The 27,376-nt window shown below is 31.7% G+C and overlaps 2 protein-coding genes across 4 annotated transcripts; one reads left to right on the top strand and one right to left on the bottom strand.

The window, feature by feature from the left end:
- Positions 1-4,301: 4,301 nt before the first annotated feature.
- Positions 4,302-9,582, bottom strand: LOC142539443 (putative trehalose-phosphate phosphatase F). Of its 3 annotated transcripts, none has more exons than XM_075644917.1 (13): positions 9,108-9,582; positions 7,176-7,230; positions 6,613-7,091; positions 6,379-6,519; positions 6,208-6,279; positions 5,976-6,098; positions 5,821-5,877; positions 5,611-5,712; positions 5,426-5,503; positions 5,247-5,316; positions 5,073-5,143; positions 4,897-4,989; positions 4,302-4,647 (listed from the first exon to the last, which is right to left on the bottom strand). In XM_075644917.1, the coding sequence occupies exons 3-13, from the start codon at positions 6,901-6,903 to the stop codon at positions 4,591-4,593; spliced, it is 1,155 nt and encodes a 384-aa protein (XP_075501032.1). In that variant the 5' UTR covers positions 6,904-7,091; positions 7,176-7,230; positions 9,108-9,582; the 3' UTR covers positions 4,302-4,590. The 3 variants fall into 3 exon arrangements, with proteins under 3 accessions (XP_075501032.1, XP_075501042.1, XP_075501025.1); XM_075644927.1 differs by having other exon boundaries at positions 9,160-9,582; XM_075644910.1 differs by lacking the exon at positions 9,108-9,582 and adding an exon at positions 7,748-8,705.
- A 14,910-nt stretch (positions 9,583-24,492) lies between these two features.
- On the top strand, positions 24,493-27,241 carry LOC142556967 (cell number regulator 6-like). The gene is made up of 3 exons (XM_075668452.1): positions 24,493-25,977; positions 26,844-27,076; positions 27,184-27,241. The coding sequence occupies exons 1-3, from the start codon at positions 25,552-25,554 to the stop codon at positions 27,239-27,241; spliced, it is 717 nt and encodes a 238-aa protein (XP_075524567.1). The 5' UTR covers positions 24,493-25,551.
- The last annotated feature ends 135 nt before the right edge of the window (positions 27,242-27,376 follow it).

Genomic DNA, 27,376 nt, shown 5'->3' with positions numbered 1-27,376 from the left:
TTTTTCTTTTTGATAAACTTATCATTTAATAAAGTAAAATGTAATGCATTTACTACATAATAAACAGAGAGAAGAATATATATATATATATATATATATATATATATATATATATATATATGTGAGAATGAAATAAATAAAATATGAGAAAGTGCTCACACCCGTAAATTAATTTCCCAAACATCACGGCATGATGTTTCTTTAACAATTTGCGACTTATGTAGCCAAAAAGGCATTAAAGATCTTTTATTATAATTTATTCATTAATGCTTCATTAATTAATGTGTAGCTCCATCTCCCTCAAATTCTTCTTTTAATGTTAGCCTCTATCATCAAGTGACAAATTTAAAACGAATATATTCTTTTAAAATAAATTGAAAATATCAAAATAACATTTTTATTTTTGTAAACTACTGTTTTCGTAAAGCTCGAATTAAACACGAGATGATACAGAAATAACAAGAAGTCAACACTAGACTCTTGAGACGAGATAATGAATGATGAGATGATAAATTTAAAGATAAAGATAACATTTTATTTTTATTTTCTTATCGTCGTAAAACTCGAATTAAACAAGAGATAATACAAGACTATTGAATTTCATCATTCACACTAAGATATCCATACAATATGATGTTATAAAAGTTCAATCAACTTTTATGTTATGCCAAATCAACACTAGATTACATGAGTACCAAATTAATTAAAATATTAGTTCTATTAAACATTAAATAATTTGATCCAATATGTAGTAGATTATAACATTTATATGTGGATGTGGACGACAAGAGTCTCAGATTGGAAATTTTAAATTGGTTCAAAGGGAAACGGGCTATAACCGGTGACCAAAGTGATGCCTCACTCGGTACACAGCATATGTCCACACCGGTAACGTTCAGATTATTATTATTATATTATTATTACAAAGACGATGTCTGAGACGATCTCGTTGGTCGTATTTTGTGATACGGAACTCTTATTTAGGTCATCCATGAAAAAGTATTAGTTTTTATGCTAAGTGTATTACTTTTTATTGTGAATATCGGTAGGGTTGACCCGTCTCACAGATAAAGATTCGTGATACTGTCTCACAAGAGACTAGGGATGGCAATGGGTAGAGTATGAGTCGGATTTCATACATCCATCCACATACTCATTTATTAAATTAATCCACATACCCATCGGGTATTGAATTCCATCCACATCCCCATACCCATCGGATTATCGGATACGCATACCCTACCCAAATACCTTATTATCATATACAATTGAATTTTTTCAAATTTAAATTGTTTCAATGAAGTTATGAATATTTAAAAAATTATTTAAATGAACAATAAAAAAAATTATTAATGATAAAAATTTGCAAAATAAACTTTATAGAAAAAATAATAAAATATTAAAAATAGTTTATATTAGTTGAACAAAAGTACTTGGATTTCAGAAGATGAATCTTTAATAAATATAATTTATATATATATATATATATACACACATATATACATACATATATATATATATATATTAATTTAAACGGGTATTCGGGTCGGGTGTGGGTCGGATTATATCAAACTCGTCTCTATACCCAAACTCGAAAATCCCCATACCCGATTACCCAATTATTTAATCGGGTCTAAAAATCTCTCCATACCCTCTTCATTTAGGGTCGAATATCGGATCCTCCAACGGATTCGGAAGAAATTGTCATCCCTACAAGAGACCTACTCTAACTTTTTATATGAAATTAATGATATTTTATAATCACATGATAACTCCCTAAAAACATGGAGATTGTTCTTGAATTTTTAAAAGCATGAGTAGTAAGATATAACACTATATAAAGTAAATATATTGTGAGTTGGTTTAATAGATTTTTATTTGTGAAACGAGACTCAAATAAAAAAATATGGGTCAATAGACAGTCTCGTAAGGTTTTTTGTTTATTTTATAATGGTGATAAAATGCAATCCACCCATCTTTTTTCCAAAAACAATCTCCTTAGTTATATCAAAACGATTTTTGCACAAACATCTTATTTATGCAAATACACCCGTTGTTGTTCTTAAAAATTATATATTTTTATATTAACTTTAAATGAAATTTTTTATTCGAACCCAAATTTGATCAAATATTTAGAAATTTTATTATTTTATTTTCTACTAACAAAAATATTATATCTATACTGTATTATTAAGTTTAAAATTCTATTAATTTTTTTTTCTATTTATTTTTTAATTTACATTTAAAATAATAATAAACTCTCTCGATATTTTTTATAATTATTTATCGATTATAGGTCGGCGCCAGTGGTGGTGTAACGTTGAAAGGCCAATCACATGCAAGTTTGTGGGCTCCACTCCTCTACACACGGTTTATGTGGGCCCCACCAATGACAAATTTTAAATTTATCCGCTCTTCCCCCTCCCTTCTTTATTTATTTTATTTTACTCTGTCTATTTAATGCACGCAATTTGAGCATTTAATTTTTGTTTCCTTGGGTTTTATCGGGAGTGGAGTGGTAGCTCTAAAATTATGGAAGAAGAAGTTGACAAAATGAGCGTAAAAATTTTGAAAGTTGGGAGATGGATTGGTTGATGAATTTGTGATAATGATTATTAAGATTACAATAAATTCTTGATAAAATTTTATTGTATTTAATTTAATTTGATAATGACTTATAAAAATATTTCTTATCTATACAAAAATTTTCGTTCAACAACAATCGTGTTTAGTATTGTAAATGATCGAATTGATTTGAAAAAAATATTAGATTCATATAAAAAATTATCGGATTTGAGCCAAGTTCGATATTCGAATCAAACTCTAGATCAAATATATCTACTTCTATAAGAATCCGAGCCTTAAAATTTTCTTGATATTCTACTGAATTTGGTTCTTTACACCTCTAATCGTGTTGCTTGGATGATGGTCAAATTTGATATTTGAGTTAATGTATGATTTAAAAGATTTGAGTGTACTATTCTTATCAACAATAACTCTTGATATAGTTTTTTTTTTTAATTTATCAAAATACCTTTTTTATATGTTATTAAATTATTATAAAAATAAATTGAATTTTTTAAAAAAAAAATTTGTGCACGATGCCCCGCTTCTGGTGAGGCAGTAAAAAAAATATTTTACGTTTTTTGGCTTGCTTCTGTACAAGCGGGAGAGGGGGATAATTGTACATATATAATATATCATGTGTATATATAATTTATAAATACAATATATTGTGTATGTATAATATATATTACGAGCATATATATAATTTATAAATACATATTAAGCAAGTATATGCAATAATTTAATGTATGGACGCATAAATAATATCAGTGTTTCTACACATGTGGTGTACATACATACTAAAATTTTTGGTGTTAAATAATTGTTTTAAATTTCGAGAGATTAAATTAAAATTTTAAATTTTTTTTATAAATAAATATTTTTTATTTGTTATTAAATATATGGTTATTTAATTTAAAAGCTCAATTATATATAGATAAAAACAATTATTAGGATATTATAGATTGATAAAATGTCAATTTACTAAAATGTGTTTGAAGAATATTTACAAAACAAAAAATTTTGTCGTTTGAAAAAATTTGTATTTTTTGGTTTTTGAAAAACAGATCATGACACCAAAGTCACTTATTCTAAGTGTCTCAATTAAAGTTAATGTATTTTTACTTCATGCTAAAACTGGAAGTCTCTAAGCGCTTGTAAGTAAACATATCTTCATTGATTTGTATACTTATGACCGATATGGGCCAGTCTAAAAATATGTGATCTGCTGCTGGTGATGAATAAAAACTTTATAGCGTCTAGACTGTGTATCAGTGATCGAAAACCTGAAATACATAACAATATAGTGATTCATTTCTTGTAACAACTCGATGCTAATTATATTGTCAATCACATAACTTAAGGTAATATAAAAATTCTTAACAAAATATAATATAATAATTTATATATTCCATAATATATAAATACACGTATTTATTTATAAATAAGTATTTGAAAATAAACACAATCTGATAGTATATTAATATAAAAGAAAAAAAAAATCAAACATCCCTTATTATATAGATGAGTTCGAATTCGAATCGGTGAAAATTATTCATTTTCAATTATGAATTCAAACTCTAATTTATTCAAAGAAAAATTATAAATTTTCATTTTTTTTAATGATTTGATTTGCCTGAAATCAGACAGTCAAACATAATGATCACAATATTGTCTAACACGAAGGAATACGATTATCATGAAATTATTTATATATTTGTAGATTTCTTGCTTAATTCCCTGCTCTCGGCTAGATTTGTTTGAGTACCAGTCCAAAGAAGAATGGACAAGTTTCATTACACAATAACAAATCAACCTTGAAGCCTCCCTTGGGGAGATCTTTAAAAATCAACAATTTTTTGAAATATATGGGAACCAAATACAAACTCGGGAGAAAAAATGGGTACAGGCATCCTTGGTGCTAGAAATAACCACCTCTGCTCCTTAACCTCTTGTAGTTATTAACATGTTCCATCTTCTAACATATACGACAAGTAGCATCGAAAACGACAATGTATTCAAACGTCAATGTATCACGCTTTTCTTCCTCCATTTCACCAGGGTCTTGAGGAATACCATGACCTGCAAATGATGAAGAAAATGCGAATTATTTTTCGAATAGGGAGAGAAATCTTAGTTCTAAATGGATGTCCATCAAGTTTGAAGCATTTTATTGTGCGATTTTGAGGTGTTATTTACATATAAGAAACATGAGATTTACTTTTAGACTTCATGCTAAAGAAAACTATGCAGTGTAGTTCGGAGAAATAGTACGTCGAGACAATAGAAATACGAGGTTGATGCAAAATTTAAGAAAAGATATTGTAATACCTCGGATGGATCCCTGAGAGAGTAAAATGCATTGCTTTCCTTAGGCACTGAAGAAACTATGATACCATAGCCTCGATTAGCCTCTCTCAAAACCTGTACATTGTTGAAGTCTAGTTAAGAATGTTTTGTTGTAATAAGTAATTACAGAAAGCTTTTTCAAAAGTTTGTTAACAGACCTTGAATGCATCTTCGTCGGTACGATCATCTCCAACATATATCGGGATAATATCATCAGAGTTCATTAAACCTGTAGTTTTATGTGCATTGATTTCATGAGATGCTTCATACGAGAGGAAACCTTTTAGCACCATAGAAATGTTTTGTTTTACTGATATAATAAAACCACTCACCGAGTGATTCGAGTAGAAATTCAACTGCTTTACCCTTGTCCCAGTTGAGGACTGGTCGGACTTCTAAAACCTAAATCATAACCGAACCATCAAGAAACTAGAAAGATGGAAAAAAAACTGAAGGAATACTGAAAATAGGCAGTCAAGATAATTAACAATATGACTGGCTTGTATACTACCTTCCGACCATGTGTTAGTCGCAAACGAGGATATTGTTTCAGAATGTCATTAACATATTCACCAACTGTTGTCCAACTCTGTTAAACCAACACAGAAGAAGAGGGAAAACACATTTTATTAGCTGAAACAGAGTAAGATAAAAACACTATATTGAACTACTAAAATCTTGAAACCCATTGTATACCTTCTCATCTACATTGCGGTAGTGCACTGATACACAGAATTTGTTGTTCTCCACTTTAGCACCGACTATGCCTTTAGTAATCTCAACAAGAGATCTAAAAGCCTGAGTTTCGCAGCAAAAACACACAGATTTCAGAATACAGAATAAAAATTATCTTTCTTGAACTGATGTATTAAATGGTAAATGACGCCAAGGTTGTTACTAACATACCTCTTCAATAATAGGTAAGAATTCAATAGCAGGTTGGAATAAATTAACTTCCTTGCCCTATATCACAGAAAACCTTGTCAACAATTGGTCCATAAATTCATGCAGAATCGCTTGAGTTCACACATTCAAGAAAGATGGATTTCTCAGACCATTACCTGCTTGTCGGTCGACCCAATACAATTCTTGTGATCGCTGCTAACAGGCCGAACTGGGCCCATGATATCCATACCATGACTTCCGGCATAGTAAAGTTCAGTTAGTCCTACGAACTCATAAACCTGAATGAATGACGTGAGACACAGATTTAAAAACTACGAACACTGATTTTAATCTTGGTACATTTAAAACATGGGTGAGAAAGAAATCAATCTAAAGTAGCCAATTCACCTTGTCACGACTTCTTCCGCTAATTATTGCCGTGGGAAAATACTTGGCAACGTCGCTGACAGCAGCACGCATCTGGAAAACGAGTTATTCAAGATTCAGAAACAACTCAAGGAGACGGGGCCAAAGGCTATTAAGGAATTCTACATTTTTGGGAGGATAGGAAAATGGTACCGTATTTGACATGAAGGCTTGATCCGGGTTGTCCACTATAGGAGATAAAGTCCCGTCGTAATCCAAGAATAATGCTATTCTCTTTCCTTTTGCAATGTTTGCTATTTGCTCAAATGCAGCAAGTGCTGACGGATATTTAACCTGCAGATCCAAAACAGTACATTACAACATGATACTAGTTTCATATTCATGATAGCATTTTAGAGGAAAATCAGAAGGGCACGAGAAATTTACCAGCCAGTCACGGTAAGCAAGATCAGAGTCACTTAAAGCGGTCTCTGTACTTGACTCTTTTGTTAACATATTATGAGTCGGAGATGATGATTTCATAGTATCAAACAGGCTTGACCGGACATCATCAAGGATTCCTGACTTTTTCCTTGGGATTGTTAGGAAGAGATTCGAAGAGAAAGCAGGGCCGTTGGTTGGGTATGGCAGTATAGCCGAGTGGATGCCCAATCTAGAGTTATTCATAGGGACAGTATCGGTGAGAACAGGGGACGTATGCTTTGATTTCAGATCCATTGTATAAAGATTTTGGGTTGAAAAGAATGAAATTCCAAATATGTGTTAGCAGGTAGAATCAGATAGAATGAGATTATTTGCAAAATCTTGAAAGCCAATTTAACCAACAGTTTTGTCAATAGAGAACCAGTTTTTAAGATTATGTTTATCACTGATGGAGGGAAAACTGTCCATCAAGAAGATGATTCCTGACAAATAATAATCAAAGCGCGTGTTAATTAATTGATAAGAGGAATTTAAAACTTATCTAGCAGATGTAAGCCAAATCTTACTCTTGCATTTCTATTCCTTCTAAGTCGTTCCAAATGTTCTTGTCAGCAAAAGTAACTGCAAAATTTCAAGAACTGAATTTTCAGACAAAACGTGATTATACATCAAGAGTTTGCATCAAGACACACCCACTTCCACTCGTACAAATGAGAACTCTAAATCAGTAAACCATGAAAAAGTGGAGGAAAAATAAAGACATATACCATGCCAGATCAAAAGAAATGCTTTTTAAAATAAAGATACAAAAAACATATTTGAACGTTGGATGTTTCTTACCCATCATCGTGCTTAAATATATTAATTCAATAATTATAATATAATAATATAGCGATATTGTAGAGCTACCATGGGCATGTGGCAAACCATGAATGAAAAAAATAAATGGACAAATTTGCACATCAGCGGCAGATAATTGACATTTGAACAAACCGCAAGAGTAAGAAACTGAAACTATCTGACCCAAAAATTAAGGAAATCCACATTAAACTTTGATGTCCCATCTAACTCGGTAAACTGGCGAGATCAAGTAAACAACTAGTTAACAACAAGATGAAGAGATCAAACACATCATTACCAAAGAACTTACGGCCTTCAAGTCAAGAAAGTTCCTTTATGCAAGGAAGGATAATAACTAGAGAATGAATCCAGCAACTCAATGACTTTGAACAAACATTGTCTGAGAGTTTGGCCACTTAAAGGCCATGAAGATACAGTCACAGAGTTCAAAGACTGGTAGTCAGAGCTAATGCATAAAGCTTGAGAAACAATGGTTTATAGCTGTACTATGTTTTCCCAAACCAATAGTATCTATACAGAGGAAATAAAACCGTGTACAACCACATATTATTGGTCCTACAAAGAAACAAGGGTATCATTAAACATATGGACCCGGCTTCATCAAAATTCACAAAAATGTAATAAACCATGTTATTCATGAAAGTATGTGAAAAAAAATTCGGGTGGATGTCCCTTTAACGTTGTCACCATCAGAGATCACAGATGCAAATTAATTAGTCCATTGGTGGAGCAGTTGGTCTCTAGTTTTCATATACTAATTTATTATTTTGGCCCCCTTCATTAGGTTTCATGGTGCTCACTAGGTAATAACTTAACAGATAAAGATAAGAAAATAATTTCGACAATGAACCAGCCGACAACTAAATGCCTCAATAGGACTACATATATATATAATTGGAGATAAAAGTAAAAAATAATGCACCTTATATTCTAACAATAACACAACTATAATGCCGACATATTAGATTCCTATTCAATCTGTCTTGTCACAAAGAGAGAAGGAAAGAACCAAACTTGAAATTGCAGGACAAAAAAGGTCACAAAATCAAAAAATGATATCAAAAGAAAATGTTGAGAAACACGTCAACTGACTCAAACGACTACCAAAAAGAAAGAAAAACACGGTTTAAAAAAATAAATAACAAAATTATTCAGAAGAAACTTGTTCCAAGATTTTCTCACATATTGTTTTTTTTTTTTGAGAAAAAGGTAATTCAAAATAGCATTTTCGTTGTGGCTCCAGCAAAGAGAAGCAGAACTTTTCTGAAGAAGAAAGATGAACTATGGGCAGCTACAACTCTCAATCGTTGCGATTTATAAGGAATACACTAAATGAAAATTTGAATCTTGAGACACTTCAAAACCATAGTGGGAAGGGAAAAATTTCCGAACGCAAATCATATGAGAGATTCAAACCTTTCCAACAAGATAATCAAATAAAGTATTTATAAACAAAGCCCAAAAGATATGATTTTGTATTCACAAATGCATGTAGAATTTCGTTTCATGATTTTCCAACCTCTGTAAAGAAAAAGAAAAGGAATAAAGGAATCGGAAATGCAGATCAAAACCTAAACCAATTCGAGAATGCAAACAAAAAAAGAATCAGATTTCAAGAAACAAGAAATCGCACATACAGTCAAGGCTCAAAGATAAATATTCCAGCTCACAGAGCAGAAATGACGTCACCTTCCCAAAGAACAACTCCTCGAACAAAGCGCAGAAACCCAGTGGAGAATTTCCAAGAAACGATGAAAATGTGCAGAAATTGAAAATCAGGGGGGAACGCACGTTCACTTTTAGATGAAAAACGAAGCGGAAGGGGAAAGAGGGGAATACGAATTTGGCAGGAGTATAAATAGGAGGAGACGTGGGAACGAGAGGAAACTGCAGATTACTGGATGGTTGAAGCCGGAGGCAATTAAAGCACAATGCTGGAAAGTTTCAATTCTGCCCGCGATTTCGTTTGACTGCTGCTTGCGAGTTTTGTGTAAATTTAATGACGCTTTCCAGATATATATTTAATTGACTAATATTTGGTCTTTGGGGCCTATGATTCTATCACCTACTACTGGAGATGACAATGGCTGGAGCGGAGAGAATCCAAAACTCGATCTAAGTTCCGTCTCAGTCTCTTTTTTCTTTTTTTTTTTCTTTTTTAATAATTGGAGATTCTTCGTTCTCGTATATGTGAAAACTAAGTCTAAACCCATTTCCCTCGTACCAAATTTTAATTTACAAAAATTTGTGTGAGATGGTCTAACGGATCGTATTTTGTGAGACGAATATCTTATTTGGGTCATCCATTAAAAATTATTATTTTTTATGCTAACAACATTATTTTTTATTGTGTATATCGGTATGATTGACCCGTCCCACAGATAAAGATTCGTGAGATCGTCTCACAAAAGACCTCATTTTTATTTAGAGAATCTTCATCCTTGCAAGGATATATACACATATCCGCTCCTATAGTACATATTTTATTATATATATATATATATATAATTCGGAGGATTCGAGCTAGGTTCGGGTGGTCCATGGGTAAAATTGTAATTCCTCCACACTACTAAGTTTATAACTAGATCTCGAGCTTATGAGTCAATTATTTAAAAAAAACCTTTCATCAACTGAAAATTGTATTTCCAGTTCTATAAATATATATTTTTATAATTTTGATCATTTGTATTGTCAAATTTCAATTATAGTAATTCATTTTCATTTTTTTGCAATTTAATCAATTTTTTATGGAAAATATTGACATGACAATGCACACGTGAGCTTCATATCAACATAACATTAGCTTCCATCAATGCAACCTCATAATAAAAAAGCTAAAATTACTAAAACAACAAAAATAATAGATTAAAACTAAAATTGACAACATAAAGGATCAAAATCACGAATAAATAAATATGTATGACCAAAAACAATTTTCTCATACTTATATATATATAGTTTTGGTATAATGAAAAACCCTGTTAAAATTAAAAATTCATGGTAAAAAATAAAAAAAATCAAACTCCCAAAATATATTAAGCTACACACTTTTATAAAATTTTCTCAAATCAATTGTGTTTTTTCCACAAAATGAAAAACTTATTTATACAATTTTTTTGAAAATAATCCAAAAATAAAAATATCATCACACACTAATTTTCAATATTTACAACTCTTATTTTCAACATTTAATCTCTTATTTTCAACACTATCCCTTGTGATGATGATCATGATATAATGATCGTCTTCATTACGTGTTTATTACCTCGTTAAAAACCTTACTAGGAAAAACTCATTGGGATAAAAAATATAATAAGGGAAAAAGAATTCAGTCACGTAAACTCCCCCTCATGTTAACACGAACGATTCTTCACAAATTTTGTAGATTGCGCATCTCAATATTATATATATGTCTTCTGAATATTGTCATAGGAAGTGCCTTTGTGAAGAGATCTGATGAGTTTTCACTTGACCGAATATGATGAATATCAATATATTTAATTTTCTCAAACTCTTGGGTGAATGCGAAGAACTTAGCGGATATATGTTTAGTTATGTCGTTTTTTATCTATCATTCTTTCATTTGAGTAACACATGCAACATTATCTTCATATAGTGTCACACGCTTCTTGTCAAATGATAATCCGCATGAGATTTTGATACGTTCAGTCATTGGTTTTAGCTACACACATTCATGGCTTGCTTCATGTAGTGCAATAATCTCGGCATTATTTGATGAAGTTGTTACGAATATTTGTTTCTGTAAATGCCAAGAAATTGCAGTGCCTCCACAAGTAAATACATATCTGGTTTGGGAACGTGCCTTGTGTGGATTAGATAAATATCCAACACAAGCATAACCAATTATGCTTTGATTTGCATCTTTTGAATACAAAAGTCTCAATTTTGACGTTCCTCGTAGATAACAGAATATATGTTTAATTATGTTTCAGTGTCTCTTTGTTGGATATGAGCTAAATCTTGTCAATAAATTTACAGCAAAAGATATACAGATCTTGTACAATTTGCAAGATACATAAGGGAACTAATAGCACTTGATATGGTACTTCTAGACCAAGAATTCATCATCTTCACATGGACATGATGGATCTTTTTCTATGTTTAATGATCTAATAATCTTTGGAGTACTTAAAGGATTTGATTTATCGATATTAAAACGTTTAATGGTGTTGAGTGCGATAGTTGTCCCTGCTTGGTAGAGCGATCGAATCGTGGTGCTTGAGCAGATGTGCGGTTTAAAAGATTTGAGTTGCACCATTACTACTAGCTATAACTTTTGGTAAAGTGGCAAGCGCTCGGTCCTACAATTGGTATCAGAGCCAAGGTCATGGGTTCGGTTCCCATTGATTGCAAGGAGTGCAATTATTGAGAGGGAGATTGTTGTGTGCAATAATTGTCCTTGATTGGTAGAGCGATCGAATCGTGGTGCTTGGGCTGCTGTGTGGTTTAAAAGATTTGAGTTGCACCATTACTACTAGCTATAGCTTTTGGTAAAGCGGCAAGCGCTCGGTCCTACAAAAGACATTTTCTTTATAATTTGACTGGTGAACAAATATTCCACATATTTTTGTTCAATTTGCAAACCTAGACAATACTTTGTTTTTCCAAGGTTCTTCATTTCAAATTCTTCTTTCAAGTACAACACAATTTCTTAAATTTCTTTATTCGTTCTAATGATGTTTAAATTATCAACATATACATGAATAATTACGCATCTGAATGTTGTTTTTCTAATGATATATATATATATATATATATATATATATATATATTACTATCGAGTGATCCGTATAAGTAAGATGTGACAACATCCAGAAAACGTATTTCTAAATTTTCAGATACCGCCAAACTAATCAAATACCGAAACGTAATTGTATCCATAACAGGAGAATACGTTTTTTCATCATCAATTCCAGACCTTTGAGAAAAATCTTGTGCAACAAGACGAGCTTTATATCTTATTATTTCATTTTTCTCATTTCGCTTTCGAATAAAAGCCCATTTGTACCCAACAGGTTTTACACATTCTGATCCATTTTATCCAGTCATGTCGATTTTTACATTCACCAAAAGATTTTGGTTAGTGATCTTCATTGTCATTTATGATGTCAAATGCCACATTGTAAGAAAATATCTCATCAATTTTTTTTATATCCTTCGGTTCCTTATTTTCTCAGTCTTAATATAATTGATAGAGATTTCACGATTCTCATCAGTTTGTGGTTCTAACAGAACATTTTCATCATCATATATTTCTGTCGGAATATCATTATCTATTTTGTGATCATCGTGTTTCTATATGCTTTTCTTTTTCGAGGATTTTTATCCTTGAAACCGACTGGTCTTCCACACTTCAATCGTTTTATGACATCATGAGTATCTTCAATTTGTTTCTTTGAAATTTCAATTTGAACATGAGCATTTTACAGCATGTATATATGATTTAGTTACCCTTTTTGTGTCAGAAAATGTACATGGCATTTGATTTGTTATTTTTTGCAAGTAGAAAATTTGTTGTACATCCTTTTCACATTATTTAATTCTTGAATCCAGATGTAACAATGATGTTGTATACCATGTAATTTCCTTTTTGATATACTTATTTTCTCCCCCTAAAATTGGGAAGATTTCTTCAGTAAAATGACAATCAGCAAAATGTGTTGTAAACACGTCGTCTGTCTGAGGTTTAAAATATCGAATTATTGATGGGCAATCATAACCAACATAAATTTTGATCTTTATTTGAGGTCTCGTTTTTGCGTTGAGGCGGTGCAATAAGCACGTATACCATACATCCAAAAATTCTTAGATGTGAAATATCTGGTTCTTTATCAAAGGCAAGCTGCAATGAGGAGTATTTATGATATGCAGTTGGTCTAATGCGAATTAATACAAAAACGTATAAAATTGAATGTCCCCATATAGAAACAATGAGTTTTGTTTTCATAATCATTGGTCTAACAATTAGTTTTAGACGTTTAATCAACGATTCAACTAATCCATTTTGTGTATGTACATGAGCAACAAGATGCTCAACGATGATTTCCATTGACATACAACAATCATTGAAAGTCTGGGAAGTAAAAATTCACCAGTATTATCAAGTCTAATTTTCTCTATTGTATGATCGAAAAATTGATTCCACAATTTTATTATTTTAGAAAGTAATCTTGCAAATGCCACATTTTGAGTTGATAATAAACATACATGTGACCATCTGCTGGAGGCATTGATCAATACCATAAAATATCTAAATGGTCAACATGGTGGATGAATTGGCCCACAAATATCATCCTGAATATGTTCAAGAAACATTGGTAATTCAGTTTGGATTTTAGCTGATGATGGTCTTATAATAATTTTTCTAAGAAAACATGATTTACATTGAAACTTATTATTTTGAAAGACCTTCTGGTCTTTCAGCGGATGACCATGTGTGTTTTCTATAATTCTTCGCATCATTGTTGAACCAGGATGTCCTAATCGATCATGCCAATATTGATGAATTATCAACTATCATGTTTGATTCAATTGAACTTATATGCGTATAATGCAATCCAACAGGGACCATTAATAGCTTTTCAACTACATATTTTTTTCGTGATTTATATGTGGTAAAACACATATATTTCTCATTTCTTTCATTTATTGTCTAAGTATCATACCTATGTTAATATATGTCATTAAAACTCAACAAATTTTATTTTTGATTGTGGTGAATACAAATCATCATTTATCATAAATTGTATACCATTAAGTAACAAAAAAATGTGTTTTACCACAACCTTTAATCAAATCTACATGACCTGATATTGTATTCACCTGTTTTTGTTTGTTTTAGTTCTAAGAAATATTTTTTTATCTCGGAGAATTGTGTACGGCGTACCACTATCAAGTATGCAAACTTCTATGAGATTGGTTCCCTGTTTAGCTTTGTTCATAACATTTTTCATATTTGAACTTCAAAAAAAACATGCAATGAAAAAAATTACTTACAATATATATGTAATTTATTGAAAAATATAATGCATATCATAATTATACAATAAAACATTAGCATATAAGCAAATGAAAAATAAAATATTTTACATTTCTATTCCACCAATACATTGATAATTTTCAGATAAATCATTTAGAAAATATGCAGCATCGAAATGAGTTGAATCATTCAAACAGTCACTTGGATTTAGTGAACTTGATCTATTTTTCTTTTCTCTTTATCGATTCTTTATAGAGCTTACAAAGGTGATCGGGGGCTCGACAAATACGAGATAAATGTCATGGAGTGGCGCATCTAAAACAAGAACTTTTAAATTGTTCTGAGTGATTTTCATTAATACTCATGTTCTCATAATGCATTTTCAGTGGGTGCTCGTGACATCATTTTGAGATGAGTTATAAAAATAACCACCTCGATTGTTTTCAAAATCACGGCCGCGACCACGGCCACGACAACTTCCACGTCCACGTCCACGACCTCGATTTCGACCTCGACCAAAACCTTATCTTTGACTTTGATTTTGGTTTTCAGGTTTAAATTCATTTTTTACTTACAAAATTTACTTCTGGAAATGTTATTGATCCAGTGGGTCGGGACTGATGATTTCTCATTAGCAGCTCGTTGTTCTTTTCTGCCACAAGAAGACATGCGATAAGCTCAGAATATCTCGCAAATACACGCACTTTATATTGTTATTGTAGAGTTATATTTGATACGTGAAAAGTGAAAAATATTTTTTCGAGCATTTCTGATTCAGTAATCTCATGTCCACAAAATTTTAATTGCGAGATTATTCGATACATCGCTGAATTGTATTCACTGACTTTTTTAAAATATTGAAATCTTAATGTATTCCATTCATCCGGGGTTGTCAGAAGTATAATTTCCCTTATTAGTTCAAATATTTCTTTTAATCTTTTTCATAAAGCCATGTGATCTTTTTAGTGAGATATTCGTCGACGCAAAAATATCATAACTTTTGTTTTTTTTGTGATGATGAGATACTGTTTTCTTTAATGGTCTCATTTAGACCCAATGACTCAAGATGCATTTCTATATCGAGAGTCCATTGCATATAATTTTTTCCCGTAATGTCAAGCGCAACAAATTCGACCTTGCCAAATTTGACATGATGGTACTATAAAAATAACAATGCATTTTATTAACTAAGTTATAAATATATTAATATGACAATAGAAAGTAACAGATAAATTATAAATACAAGCATTCTTAAAAATAAAAAAAAATATGAGGCGGATATTCTCCGATAAATACAAGACTAGTGAGTATAATAACCAAAATAATTATACAAAATAACTTTGAAAAAATCATCTTCTTCTTTTTCGAAAATTTTAATTAAGAAAATTTTTAGGGAAGAAGTGTAAGTTTGAAGTTATTGAATGTATTTGTAAAATCATATTTACAGGGTAAAAACTAGTCGTTTATGACCATTACAAAATATCTAAAAAATAAATGTATGTATATGTAACTTTTATGATATAATATGATGTATATAATGTGAATCATGTTTAAATCATTTGTATATCATATCACATTATTATAATGATGTGTCAAAGACTCCTTTTATATAATATTGTGACATTATACAAATATATATATATATATAATTATTATATAACACAATAAAAATATATAAACAATGAAATAATCACATCAAATTATTATAGTGAGGTGTCATAGACTCTTTTTATATAATAATATGATATTATTCAAATATATGCAATAAAAATATATAAGCAGTGTAATAATATTATTACATCACGTTATTATAATGAGGTGTCATAAACTCCTTTTATATAATAACATGATATTATATATTAAATATATATATACAAAAAATAAATAAACAGTAAAATAAATATTTTTACTTTTGAATATTGTTACCCTTTCTTGTATTTTGGAGTTTGAAAAAATATGGAGATCCTTCGAGTATCGTGCTGATAACATATTAAAAGTAATAATTTACGACAAAAAGTAAAAATATCAAACCCTCAAAATATATTAAACTATACGCTTATATAAAATTTTCTCACTTAAAAACGTTTTTCTTCACAAAAAGTGAGAGACCTATTTATAAATTTTTTTTGAAAATAATCTAAAAATAAATACATTATTACATATTAATTTTTAATATTTACAACTTTTATTTTCATCACTCATTCTCTTATTTTCGAACAAACTAATGATTGCACACCTAGGGGTGGGTACGGTAGGTATACCGTACTGAACTACGGTACCGTATACCGTACCGAAAATATCGGTATGTAATTTTTTCATATCGATACGGTATACTGTGCGGTATACCGAATTTTTGGTATGGAAAAATTTCATACCGGTACCGTACCGACATCGAAAATTTTGTCGGTATACCGAACTTAAATTTAAAAAATAATAATAATAAAAAATTATTTTCGGTATTTCGGTATATACCGAAATACCGAAAAAAAAAATATTTCATACCGATACCGATACCGAAAATTTCGGTACGGTATGATACCGTACCGAAATGTTCGGTATACCGATTTTTTCGGTAAGTTCGGTATTTTTTCGGTACGGTTTTTCGGTATTTTTTCCCACCCCTATGCACACCTACATAAAAACATCAATATTTTTATTTTACAAATTTAAATTATAATCACAATTATGACAAACTTCAGCCACCGGCTGCACGTATGTATCAAACTATTTGTGGCATATTTTAATATTATATATATATACATTAGGGAAAGAAAAAGCGTTCATAAAAAATGGGGCCTAAAAGGGAAATCTTTGTAAAGGCGCATACGTGGACGTACGACTTCGTGGGGATAGTTGCTGTAATGCCACGGGTGAACCGTGTCAGTGATGACACGGCCACGTTAATACCGTGGGCTCCTTTTTCCTTTTTGTCACTTTCAATGTCAGCTGGATTTTTGTCTCTCTCTCATTTACTCTTGAGACACAATATATACTAGTTATTCTGCACACACGATACATGTATGTACAATTTTTTTTATCATTATCGATGGACTAAGGTAAAATTTGACAAATTATGCAGAGACTAAATTGATATATATTTGAATGGTTGAAATAAAAAAAATAAAAATTAAAGTGTGTGTTGAAATTTTTTTTAAAAAAACAAAAATCAAAAGTGTAATATTAATATAATATAAGGATAAAATTGGAAAAAAATTTGGTGTTCTCTCTAGTTAGTTATTATCATGTCCTCACACTTAATAATATAGTATAGATGTATACAATCTTTTTTTATCATTATCGATGAATTAAAATGAAATGAAAAGATTAAATTGATATTTGAATTGTTGAAAAAATAAAAATAAAAATAAAAATGTGTGTTGGAATTAAAACAAAAAAACAAAAGTGTAATATTAGTAACATATAAAGATATAATTGGAAGAAAAAGTTGGTGTCTTTTCTAGGTGTTTACTATATATATATATAACAATAGACAGTGATATTTATGATGCATGTGATCAAAATTAAAACAGAATAAACTAGTTTTTTTTTTAAAGAAAAATTATTTAAATAAAATTTATCGATTTTTAAAATTAAATGAAACGACTTTATTTTCAAAATTTCAGAACCAAATTTGAAGGAAATGTTGTTAAAAATATGAAATTTCGTAATTTTTGGAAGATCGGTTTTTTCGCTGTAAGCAAGTTTCAAACTCAAATATAAAGAAATTTATATCACTATACCACCATAGAGATGATGATTATATGCGTATTAAATTAAAGTAGGTCTCTTGTAAAACGATCTCATGAATTTTTATACGTGTCAAAACCCTACCGATATTCACAATAAAAATTAATACTCTTAGTATAAAAAGTAATATTTTTTTATGAATGATCCAAATAAGATATTTATCTCACAAAATACGACCCATAAGACTGTTTCACACAAGTTTTTGTTACTAAATTATTGATTTCGTTGAATGCCACACGTTTTTAAAAAATATGAATAATTTAGTCATGAAATTATTTTAAAGTAATTGTCTCAGGCAGCTACCGCAGCCAACTTACAGATTATTGAGTATTGACTCCTTGGATTCTATAAATGACAAATTTCTAGTGCCTAATATATCTATTGTTGTGAAAAGTAAAAATTTATGATAAAAAGTAAAAATCTCAAACTCTCAAAATTATCAAACTACACACTTTATAATATTTTTTCTCAACTCAATTGTGATTTTCTTCACAAATGAGATATCTATTTATTGAAAATCTTTACAAATAATCCAAAAATAAATTCATCATTACCTACACCACCACACACTAATTTTCAATATTTACAACTCTTATTTTCAACATTTAAATATTCAACATTCAAATATTCAATACACATATTTTAAATATTATTTTTCAACAAATATGTATTTTTGTCTTATTTTTACATTTTCCTACATAAGTTTTGTTTAAAGAGGAAAAAAAACAAAAAACAAGACTCCCTAAAATGGACCAAAGTCGGATGAAAAGCCAAGACGCAACATGATCGACATTACGCCTACCAGATTGGACCGTTCCGTACACAAAAAGGTATGATGTATATATATGATGCAAAAACTATTTTAAAATTCACTCTAAAAAAACTCAAATATTACCAGTTATATTGAATTAGAGCCCAATAAACTAGTATAAAATAATATTATCGGCATTTCAAAAGAAAAAAAAAAACCAAATTTACTGAAATTTTTTTTAAAAATGAAAATTTTAGTTTTTTTTTTTCTAATTTAGGTTTTAACATATTCATTTTTTAATAAAACAAAAGATAATTATTTAAGCTTGTGTTCTCCCGTCGGTTAACCTAAAACTTAACTTTTATAAAAGCTCGTTTAAAAAATATATTTTCCCGAGATTTAATTAGCTGTTGGGACCTTGTTCGAGGATGTTCGGTCAATTTCTTCGAAGATGTTTTTATTGTTGTGGGTCAAATGTTCTAGAAGGAATCCCTTGTTCAAACATGTTATTTTCACTGCAATTATTCAAATTACTGTGCTTTTTTTTTAAAAAAAAAATCAGTATAACTTTAATGGGATTAAAATAATTTTTATATATCAAATAAATGAATAATAAAATAAAATAAAATACAAACATATATACGTTTCTACCAATAATGTAACATTACCAAGAACCTATAAAAGTAAAATGACACTTTTACACACCATGTCATAAATGGAAGATGGTGAAAATTGCCCTATTTCTATAATTTCAAAGTACATTAATTTTCTGACTTTGTAATTTTTACAATCAAAATGATTCTTAAATTTTATAGAAGTTACATCTGGACCCTCCAAGAATTTGAAAATTGCAAAATAACACTTCATATCTATTGTCCAAACTATTTTTGATGTGTTTGGATATTGGGAAAACTTTTTTGTTTCACCTAAAATATCATTATTATTATGCGATGACTTATAACTAATATGACACGAAGATATACAAATTTAGAATGATATATCAAGTTCGAAAATCAATCATGACATATATTTGTTAGACGGATCAACTCAATCAATACCTACCATGAAAAGTAACAATTGTGACATAAAAAATAATATTTTTTGAGTTGAGCCGAATCACATATCCGTTTCACAAAATTTACTAGCGAGACAATAAGACAAAAACGTTTTTTGCATGAAAAATCCTCCAACTCAACTTTTTTTTCTTACACGTGTTTTTTTAATATTATTATTGCATTTCACACTACTTTAACCAAAATCAACCAAATTAATCATTAAACTAATTTCGTTTCATGTATATAACATGTGTTATATCATTATATTATTATTATTATTATTATTAAGAACGATCCACTATTTTATCACACATCATGTGCGCCGAAATACCGGTTCTTTTAGAGTAGCAAAATAGCTCATATTTGTAGGCATGCATATGAAGTGTTTGATATGATAACTTACTGGTGGTCGCAAGACAAAAACAGTCACAACAGGTTCATTCAAACACCGTATAGAATTGCGTCGACGCACGCACGCATCGAGAATATCATGAACTCGGTTTGAAACACATCCTATGCTCCATACTTCAACTAAATTACCCCTCACTTTCCCTTTCAGCCCAGCACCATTTTGTCGGTCAAAATAAGTGGCCCAGAAAGTTGGACCAGAATTCAGAATGGTACCTGAAACACATGATGCGGTAGGCTGTTAGGTTGAAGTGTCACCATTTTACTTTATCAAAAAATGCCAAGATGTGGAGATCCACTCCAAACGCAACGAATGATCCAAAGACAAGCTAAATATAAAGAAAGACTGAACAGTGTGTCTATTCTCTGTCACTTACTCCGCCCACGATTCAATCGTGTCAATTTTCGTCATGCTTTTGCTAAAATGACTATGGGACCGAGCTCGACATTGGCTCCATGTCTCCTTCTTCATGACTACCCTCGAAAGCGCTTTTGCTAAATGACTTTGGGACCAAGCTGGACATTGGCTCCACGTCTCAAACTTTACGACTACCATAGAAAGCACGTTGAAGTTATTCAGAAAGCCTTTAGAAGACTTCGCCTACTATGATCAAGGTGAAAATTTACCGATGTCTACGGCCTGGGATAGGATGGTTTTTATTATATTAAGATAGTATTTGAAAGTGTTAGGTGTCCGGCAAGCCAACTTGTGGTTTATGCTTTTATTGATGTAAAACAATGTCTATTTTAATCATATTTTACGATTTTATTCGATTATGACATTATACTTTATCTGTATACCCATTCAAACTGCATAAATAAAGTTCTTGAATATACAATAGGTACCATAAGGTCTGTGTCGCAAGGTAAGATCATGAAACTTATTAGCAAGTGTACCGTATATTTTAAACAGGTACTTAGTCGAATCAGCGGTCTAAAACAAGGATAAAGGTCGCTCGAGCTCGAGACTACCACCTGTGAATGTTAACATCGGTGAATTAAATCGAGTTTGGTTAAAAACCAAGTAGAAGAAACTCGAAGTAATACTTCGTGAAGAAGACTGTTAAATTAGAAAACATTTTAACTTATATAAACTGAATAACTGAAAAACAGAAGATCAGTTGTCACATATATCAGTTCAGTTATAGCAAGAAGTGAACCGACAGATGCTCTATCTGATCAAGTCAGTTTGAAAACAACAGTTCATCAGTTAAATACACAAGATATGTTTATGGATGTTCGAAGATTTCAACCGCTCCTACGTCACCCCTTCTCCACCTCGGGTAGGATCCACTAGAAAACTTTGATTTATACAACTACTTGTATAAACCAACTCAGTTTAGGACTTACACTACTGCTTCAACTGAACTCCTAGCCTAAACTGAAGGCAACACCTTTCAGTCTACACATCTTTAACGTTTGTGTGTCAAAGACTACATACACAAGTTTAACGTCTTTGTACAAGACTGTATTTGGGTGGAGGCGGTGAGCGTGTGTGTGTGGGGGAACTGAACAAAGAATACACCGGAAATGTGTTCCCACACACTGAGGGAAATATACTTCTAATCTAAGCTGATAACACGTTGAAGTGTCCCTCTAGGCTGATTGCTTCTTGTAAGCTAATATGCAATATGCGAGCCCATTTTCTTTGTATCTTCACACACTCCATATTTTTGATATTCACTGATCTTTTATTTATAGGCGGGAAATTGATCGTACAGTGAGACTCAATTATTGTATCCGTTGCATCTTGAATTCTTTCCTTGGACTTCGTGTCTCGACTGCCCTTCTGAAACATTTGTCTTTAATGCTCTGATGAAACGTTCATTATTATCCTTTGACTGGACAATTTATTTGTATCTTTATGTATATCTGGAATCCACTGAATGAGTTTGTCTTCATTTACAACTGAAAGATTCTTAACTGATGCTCCGAACTAGTCAGCTGAACTGATCTTCAGTTGGGCTTGTGAAATCAGTTGACTCGTCAGTTGATTTCACTCTCGTTCAGTTGAACTGATCAGCTGGGTTTCTTCATCAGTTGAACACTCCTTTGGCTGGCCTGGCTTCTGAGGTTCTCCTGCTGAGCTACCCATCAACTGGACAGTCAGCCGAGCTACTCATTTGACGTATCAGTTCGCCTGATTCAGTTTGTGCGATCAGTTGGGTCTTCAGTTTGTGATGTAAACAGCTCGTAATTGATCCTATCTTCTGCAGACTAAAGTAAAAATTTAGTAACACAAAATAACAAGTTTTGTTAACATCAAAATTAAGATTGCGAATTTGAAAAGTTCCAACACACTGTGTATTGAAATAAACCAAGAACAAGGATAAAATGACAGAAGATGATACCTTGATCTCACATAGCAATAGATTACCATGAGAAACAACACCTCGAAAAAGACGGCACCCATCATTTCCGTGGCTGTGCACCCAAAATGTCGAGCAGTAATGCGCACCAAATAAACTGTTGGCCTCAACAACTTTCTCAAGAACAAAAAAATACACAAACAAATCCATTGCGTGTATTAAGCAATCAAGGCTATTAAAAGCATCAAATTATTTGTCTTAATTTTTTCTTATTGTAGAAGTTTAAAGCTGTTTTCGCCTTATGCTAAATGATCGACGTGAAAAATTGTATACCCTCCACCACATATATATTTCTTTGGATCCATATCATCATCACATAACTGTAAACAAATTTAAACAAAGTATAGTTTTCGATGGGCCGGACTTCGGGCTATGGGCCAGGTCAGATGGACTCACTCCTTCATTTATTTATTTATTATTGGAAACCCATTCTTATTTATTATCTATTTATTTGTATTTAGCGCACATTATTAACAAAACATAATTATTTTTTTAAACTTACTATATGTAATTTTATATAGTCATCGTCGTTTTTTAAGATTTTGCTTAAATATACGGATTCTCTCTTTTTTTCCCCCTCATCTAAATGACCTTAAATTATAATAGAATCATATTTATAGAAAATATTATTATAATAAAGTATGGATGGTTCGTGATTTTCTTACTCTTTTCTTATTTCAAGAAATCGACCATTTGTTAAATCCTTAAACTTTGATCGAATTTACGCAATAATCAGAGTAAGATGTTTCAAATCATAGTCATTTGTTAATCATCTTTTTAAGTCTACTGCTACAAATTTTATAAACATCATCGAACTTTTTAGATTCATAGATTTCATATGGTTTGGCAATCGACTATATATTAAATATTTGAGATTGTGAGTGAGCTTTATCAAGCTAAAATTTTGGCTCAAGAATTTTTCGGAAAATTTAAGCTGAAGTTCGATATTTATTGACCGGAATATTCTTTAACGTATATAACAAATCGATTGTCAAAATATATAATTCGTGATACAATTAAAGATAAAATAATATTTTAATTAATTAATATTTAAAAATAAAAAGCTTCCATTACTCGAACTCTGAGTGTTCGAGCTTGAAATAAAATGTTCTTGAGAAACACAAGAAGGTGCACAAGGTTGACTCAAACTCGATCAAAGTTGAACTTCAGTAGAATGTCAGTTGATAAGCACTCTAGCTATTTGTGAGCATGACTATTTGACTTGTAGGATGAAACGATAAAGAAGATTGATGTGTGATATAACGTCAGTCTAGAGCTATTTGGCTAGCGTGATTTGCAGACTACTACGTTAGCCTCCGAGAGTTTACCAAGTGCATATCAAAAAATAGAGCCCACGTCATTAAAAAAAAATACAACTTCTTGTACTACACACCTTTCAAAACAATTTCCAATCGAAATAGATAAAGTTCGATGATCAGAGCAAATGATTTCAAATCCGTTACAATAATCGACATAACAAGGTAGCAAAGCGATGATAAGGAGAATCATCCTCTAATATAAATGTTTTGGAAGTTATTACAGGGAATACACCTGGTTCTGTGATAAGCTTTGGAGAAAGCTGTGATTTACCTTGCATTGGTTCTTTGATGGTTACTTTGATCAGGGATACCTCTCGGCACCCAAACAAATCTACCTACAAAATCAGCCACTTTTTACAAAATCAGGGATAGTCAGATGTTGTCAAATGTTTGATCACACTCTTAATTTATTTGATTGATCTTAGAGCTCAATGTCCAATTAAAAAAGACTTGCTAAGACTAGCGCCGGATACGTGAACAGCAAGTAAATGAAATAGATAATTCATGTCTAACAACCTTCCGAATCCAGTATATGGAGCATGCTGTGAGCAACCAATTTTCCAACACAAAGTGCATCTTGGTTCCAAACAAATGAGAAACAAAAATCCCTAGGGTTGGTCCATATCGATGAACCAAGGATCCGAGGGTGTGTCCACAATCTCTCTATGGCGGATGAAAAACGTGCAGTCTCATGTCCATGAGCCTCCTTTCTTCAGTTAAGATACCGGATCATGGTTTCTACCGTGGAATGTAAACAGGTCTCTTGTATTGTTCTTTTCTTTGACCTTCATGTGGATCACGGTAACGTAGTTGATCTCCATGCTTGTTACATAGTCTTGGATAGAGAGTCGATCCTTCATATTTAAGCACGGTTTTGAGACATACCATTTCCACTCTATATGAATACCATTTCTGTTTTAGGATGACAATGTACCATGGATGGAAAACATGGTCACTCCCCCAATACAATATTGAGGCCTGACACTGTGTACAGATTTGGTCACAGATGTCGCAGGAATCCGTGATCAGCCTTAAAAGCTTAGCTGTTGTGCATAACATGTTTCTGTTCTTGGGCAGCGGCTTCCGTAGTGTAAAACAGAGATTAGATCTGCAGAGCCTGGTGATGGAACCAATCATTGTCATGGCCATGGATCCATGGCTGTGCTTCCTTTGATTCCTTGAAAATGGCCTAGTGTTACGAGAGTTCCTTGTGACACCTAGCACGGTTGTAACTATGGAGCAGGGATAGATCCATGGTTACCTTGGTCAATTTTTTCAACACTTTGTCTTCTCTCCATCTTCAGGCATGCGATACGTCCTTTGGCTCATTGAGTCTACGTGACGTGAATTTTGTTCGCTTTCCTTCATACTTTTCCCATTTTTGATTTATCGGTCAACCTACAGTCAACAAAAATACAGTCATAATGTCAGTATGCACGAGCACGACAGTGAAATATGCGCGAAAAAAGTCATAAAATTCACATATATCAACTATATTATGAAGTGTGGGGAAATGCTTTCATGGTTATGTGAGCACATTAACTTTCAATATACTATTAATGGCCTTCCTTTCTTGATTCCTGCAATAGGCTGGACGGGACTATTTTGTCCATGCGTTTTGTTTGGTCGTAACTTTGAACAAGTGAGAGATGACGCTACATGGACTGGGCCCTGCATTTGTCATGCCGTGTTTGTGGAGGGTGGCCTAGCACTTGCTGCAGCAACAGCAGCCCTACATGGTTTTATCGATCCAGGGACTACCTGCCTCATTTTGGAGGGTTTGTTTTTTAGTTGGTGGATGTGTGGAATATACACCGGGATTGTACGACAGTCATTGCAGAAGAAATACCATCTCGAGGTGAACTTGATTCTTTTATTTATTTGGTTTTACTTATTATTGATAAGCTGCCAAATATTAAAACTTTGAGAGGCTCTTAATTCTTTTTTGCTTAAAGGCTATATGTGATTTCACCTTTTCGGATAGCTGTTGCTTCATTGTAGATATGTTTTTCATATAATGTCTTCTCTCTGTCATTTTCCAACTGTCAAGCATGTGTTCCATCGTCTTTGATTCTTTTTTCATCAGTTTTCTTCTTTTCCCGCCAGAGATTTTTCAAACAAATAATATTTGTGGGTGTGTTTGGATTGGTTATATAAGAGTTTTGTTTCAGTAAAAAACGATATTATTTTTGAATCCCTAGTTTTTAAGGCCGATTATATTAAGAAGAGAGATAACCACATAATAACTGCACTTGGTCTCTTGGCATGTTTTTTTTTTAAAAAAATCGTTTAAATACCTTCACAATAACTAACCAATTATTTTTGTTAATTATTATAATATTTAGAATCACTATCACCAAATACTGTGAAATTAATTTTTACTAAAAATGAGACAATAATCCTAACGTATCATATGAACACACAGTGCTCAGTCGCTAATAGTTTCACTTCTAAAAAACGAGTAGGTATCAGTTCTGTTTCAAAAGTGCTGGCTGGTGTTCATTCATGAGTGCTGCTCTTTCATTTTCTGTTATTTCATGCCTTTCCTAGATGAAATATTACTAACATGGTTTGTTGTTAAATTTTGGAATGGTTGATCAGTTTGAGACTCTGACATTCATTAGGTTTGGGTTCGCTGTCGGGCTTATGGCTTAACACCAAGTGTCTAAAGTAGGGAGATATGTTGTTTCATTTTTAATTCACCATATCCATGCTCCAATGTAGAACTCGCCTTGCGACCCTTGCATGGTGCATTGCTGTATGCATTGGTGTGCAATCTGCCAGGAGCACAGAGAGATGAAAGCTCACCTAGAAGATGATTCCATAACACCAATGGCCATTGTGAATCCACCTCATGTTCAAGAAATGAATGCTTCTGTTGATAGACAGGATTCGGCATCGCCCTCTAGGAATGATACTGAGCGAGTTAATGGAAAGCGGAATTTATCTTGGACGAGGTTAATGTTATTTGTATTTTTATATAAACCCGAGTTGGAAGTTAAAAATCGAATCATTTTGTGCTCGAGTTCTATAGAGTTTTATGATCCATTTGATTAAAACTTAGGTATCAACCATCATTAATCAAAGGTCAAATTATAACTAGGGATCACGAGCTCATTTAGTTTACATATATTTAAATTCTCTGGTGCTTCATACGCCGTTGAAAAAATAATTTGGACTTGAAGTTGACTTAAAATCTATTATATTTTATTAATATTGAAGACATGATATTCATCATTTAGGAATGACATTAATTT

This window comes from Primulina tabacum, chromosome 1, assembly GCF_025594145.1.
Source record: "Primulina tabacum isolate GXHZ01 chromosome 1, ASM2559414v2, whole genome shotgun sequence".
NCBI lineage: Eukaryota > Viridiplantae > Streptophyta > Magnoliopsida > Lamiales > Gesneriaceae > Primulina > Primulina tabacum.
This window is presented reverse-complemented; position numbering and strand designations above follow the sequence as displayed.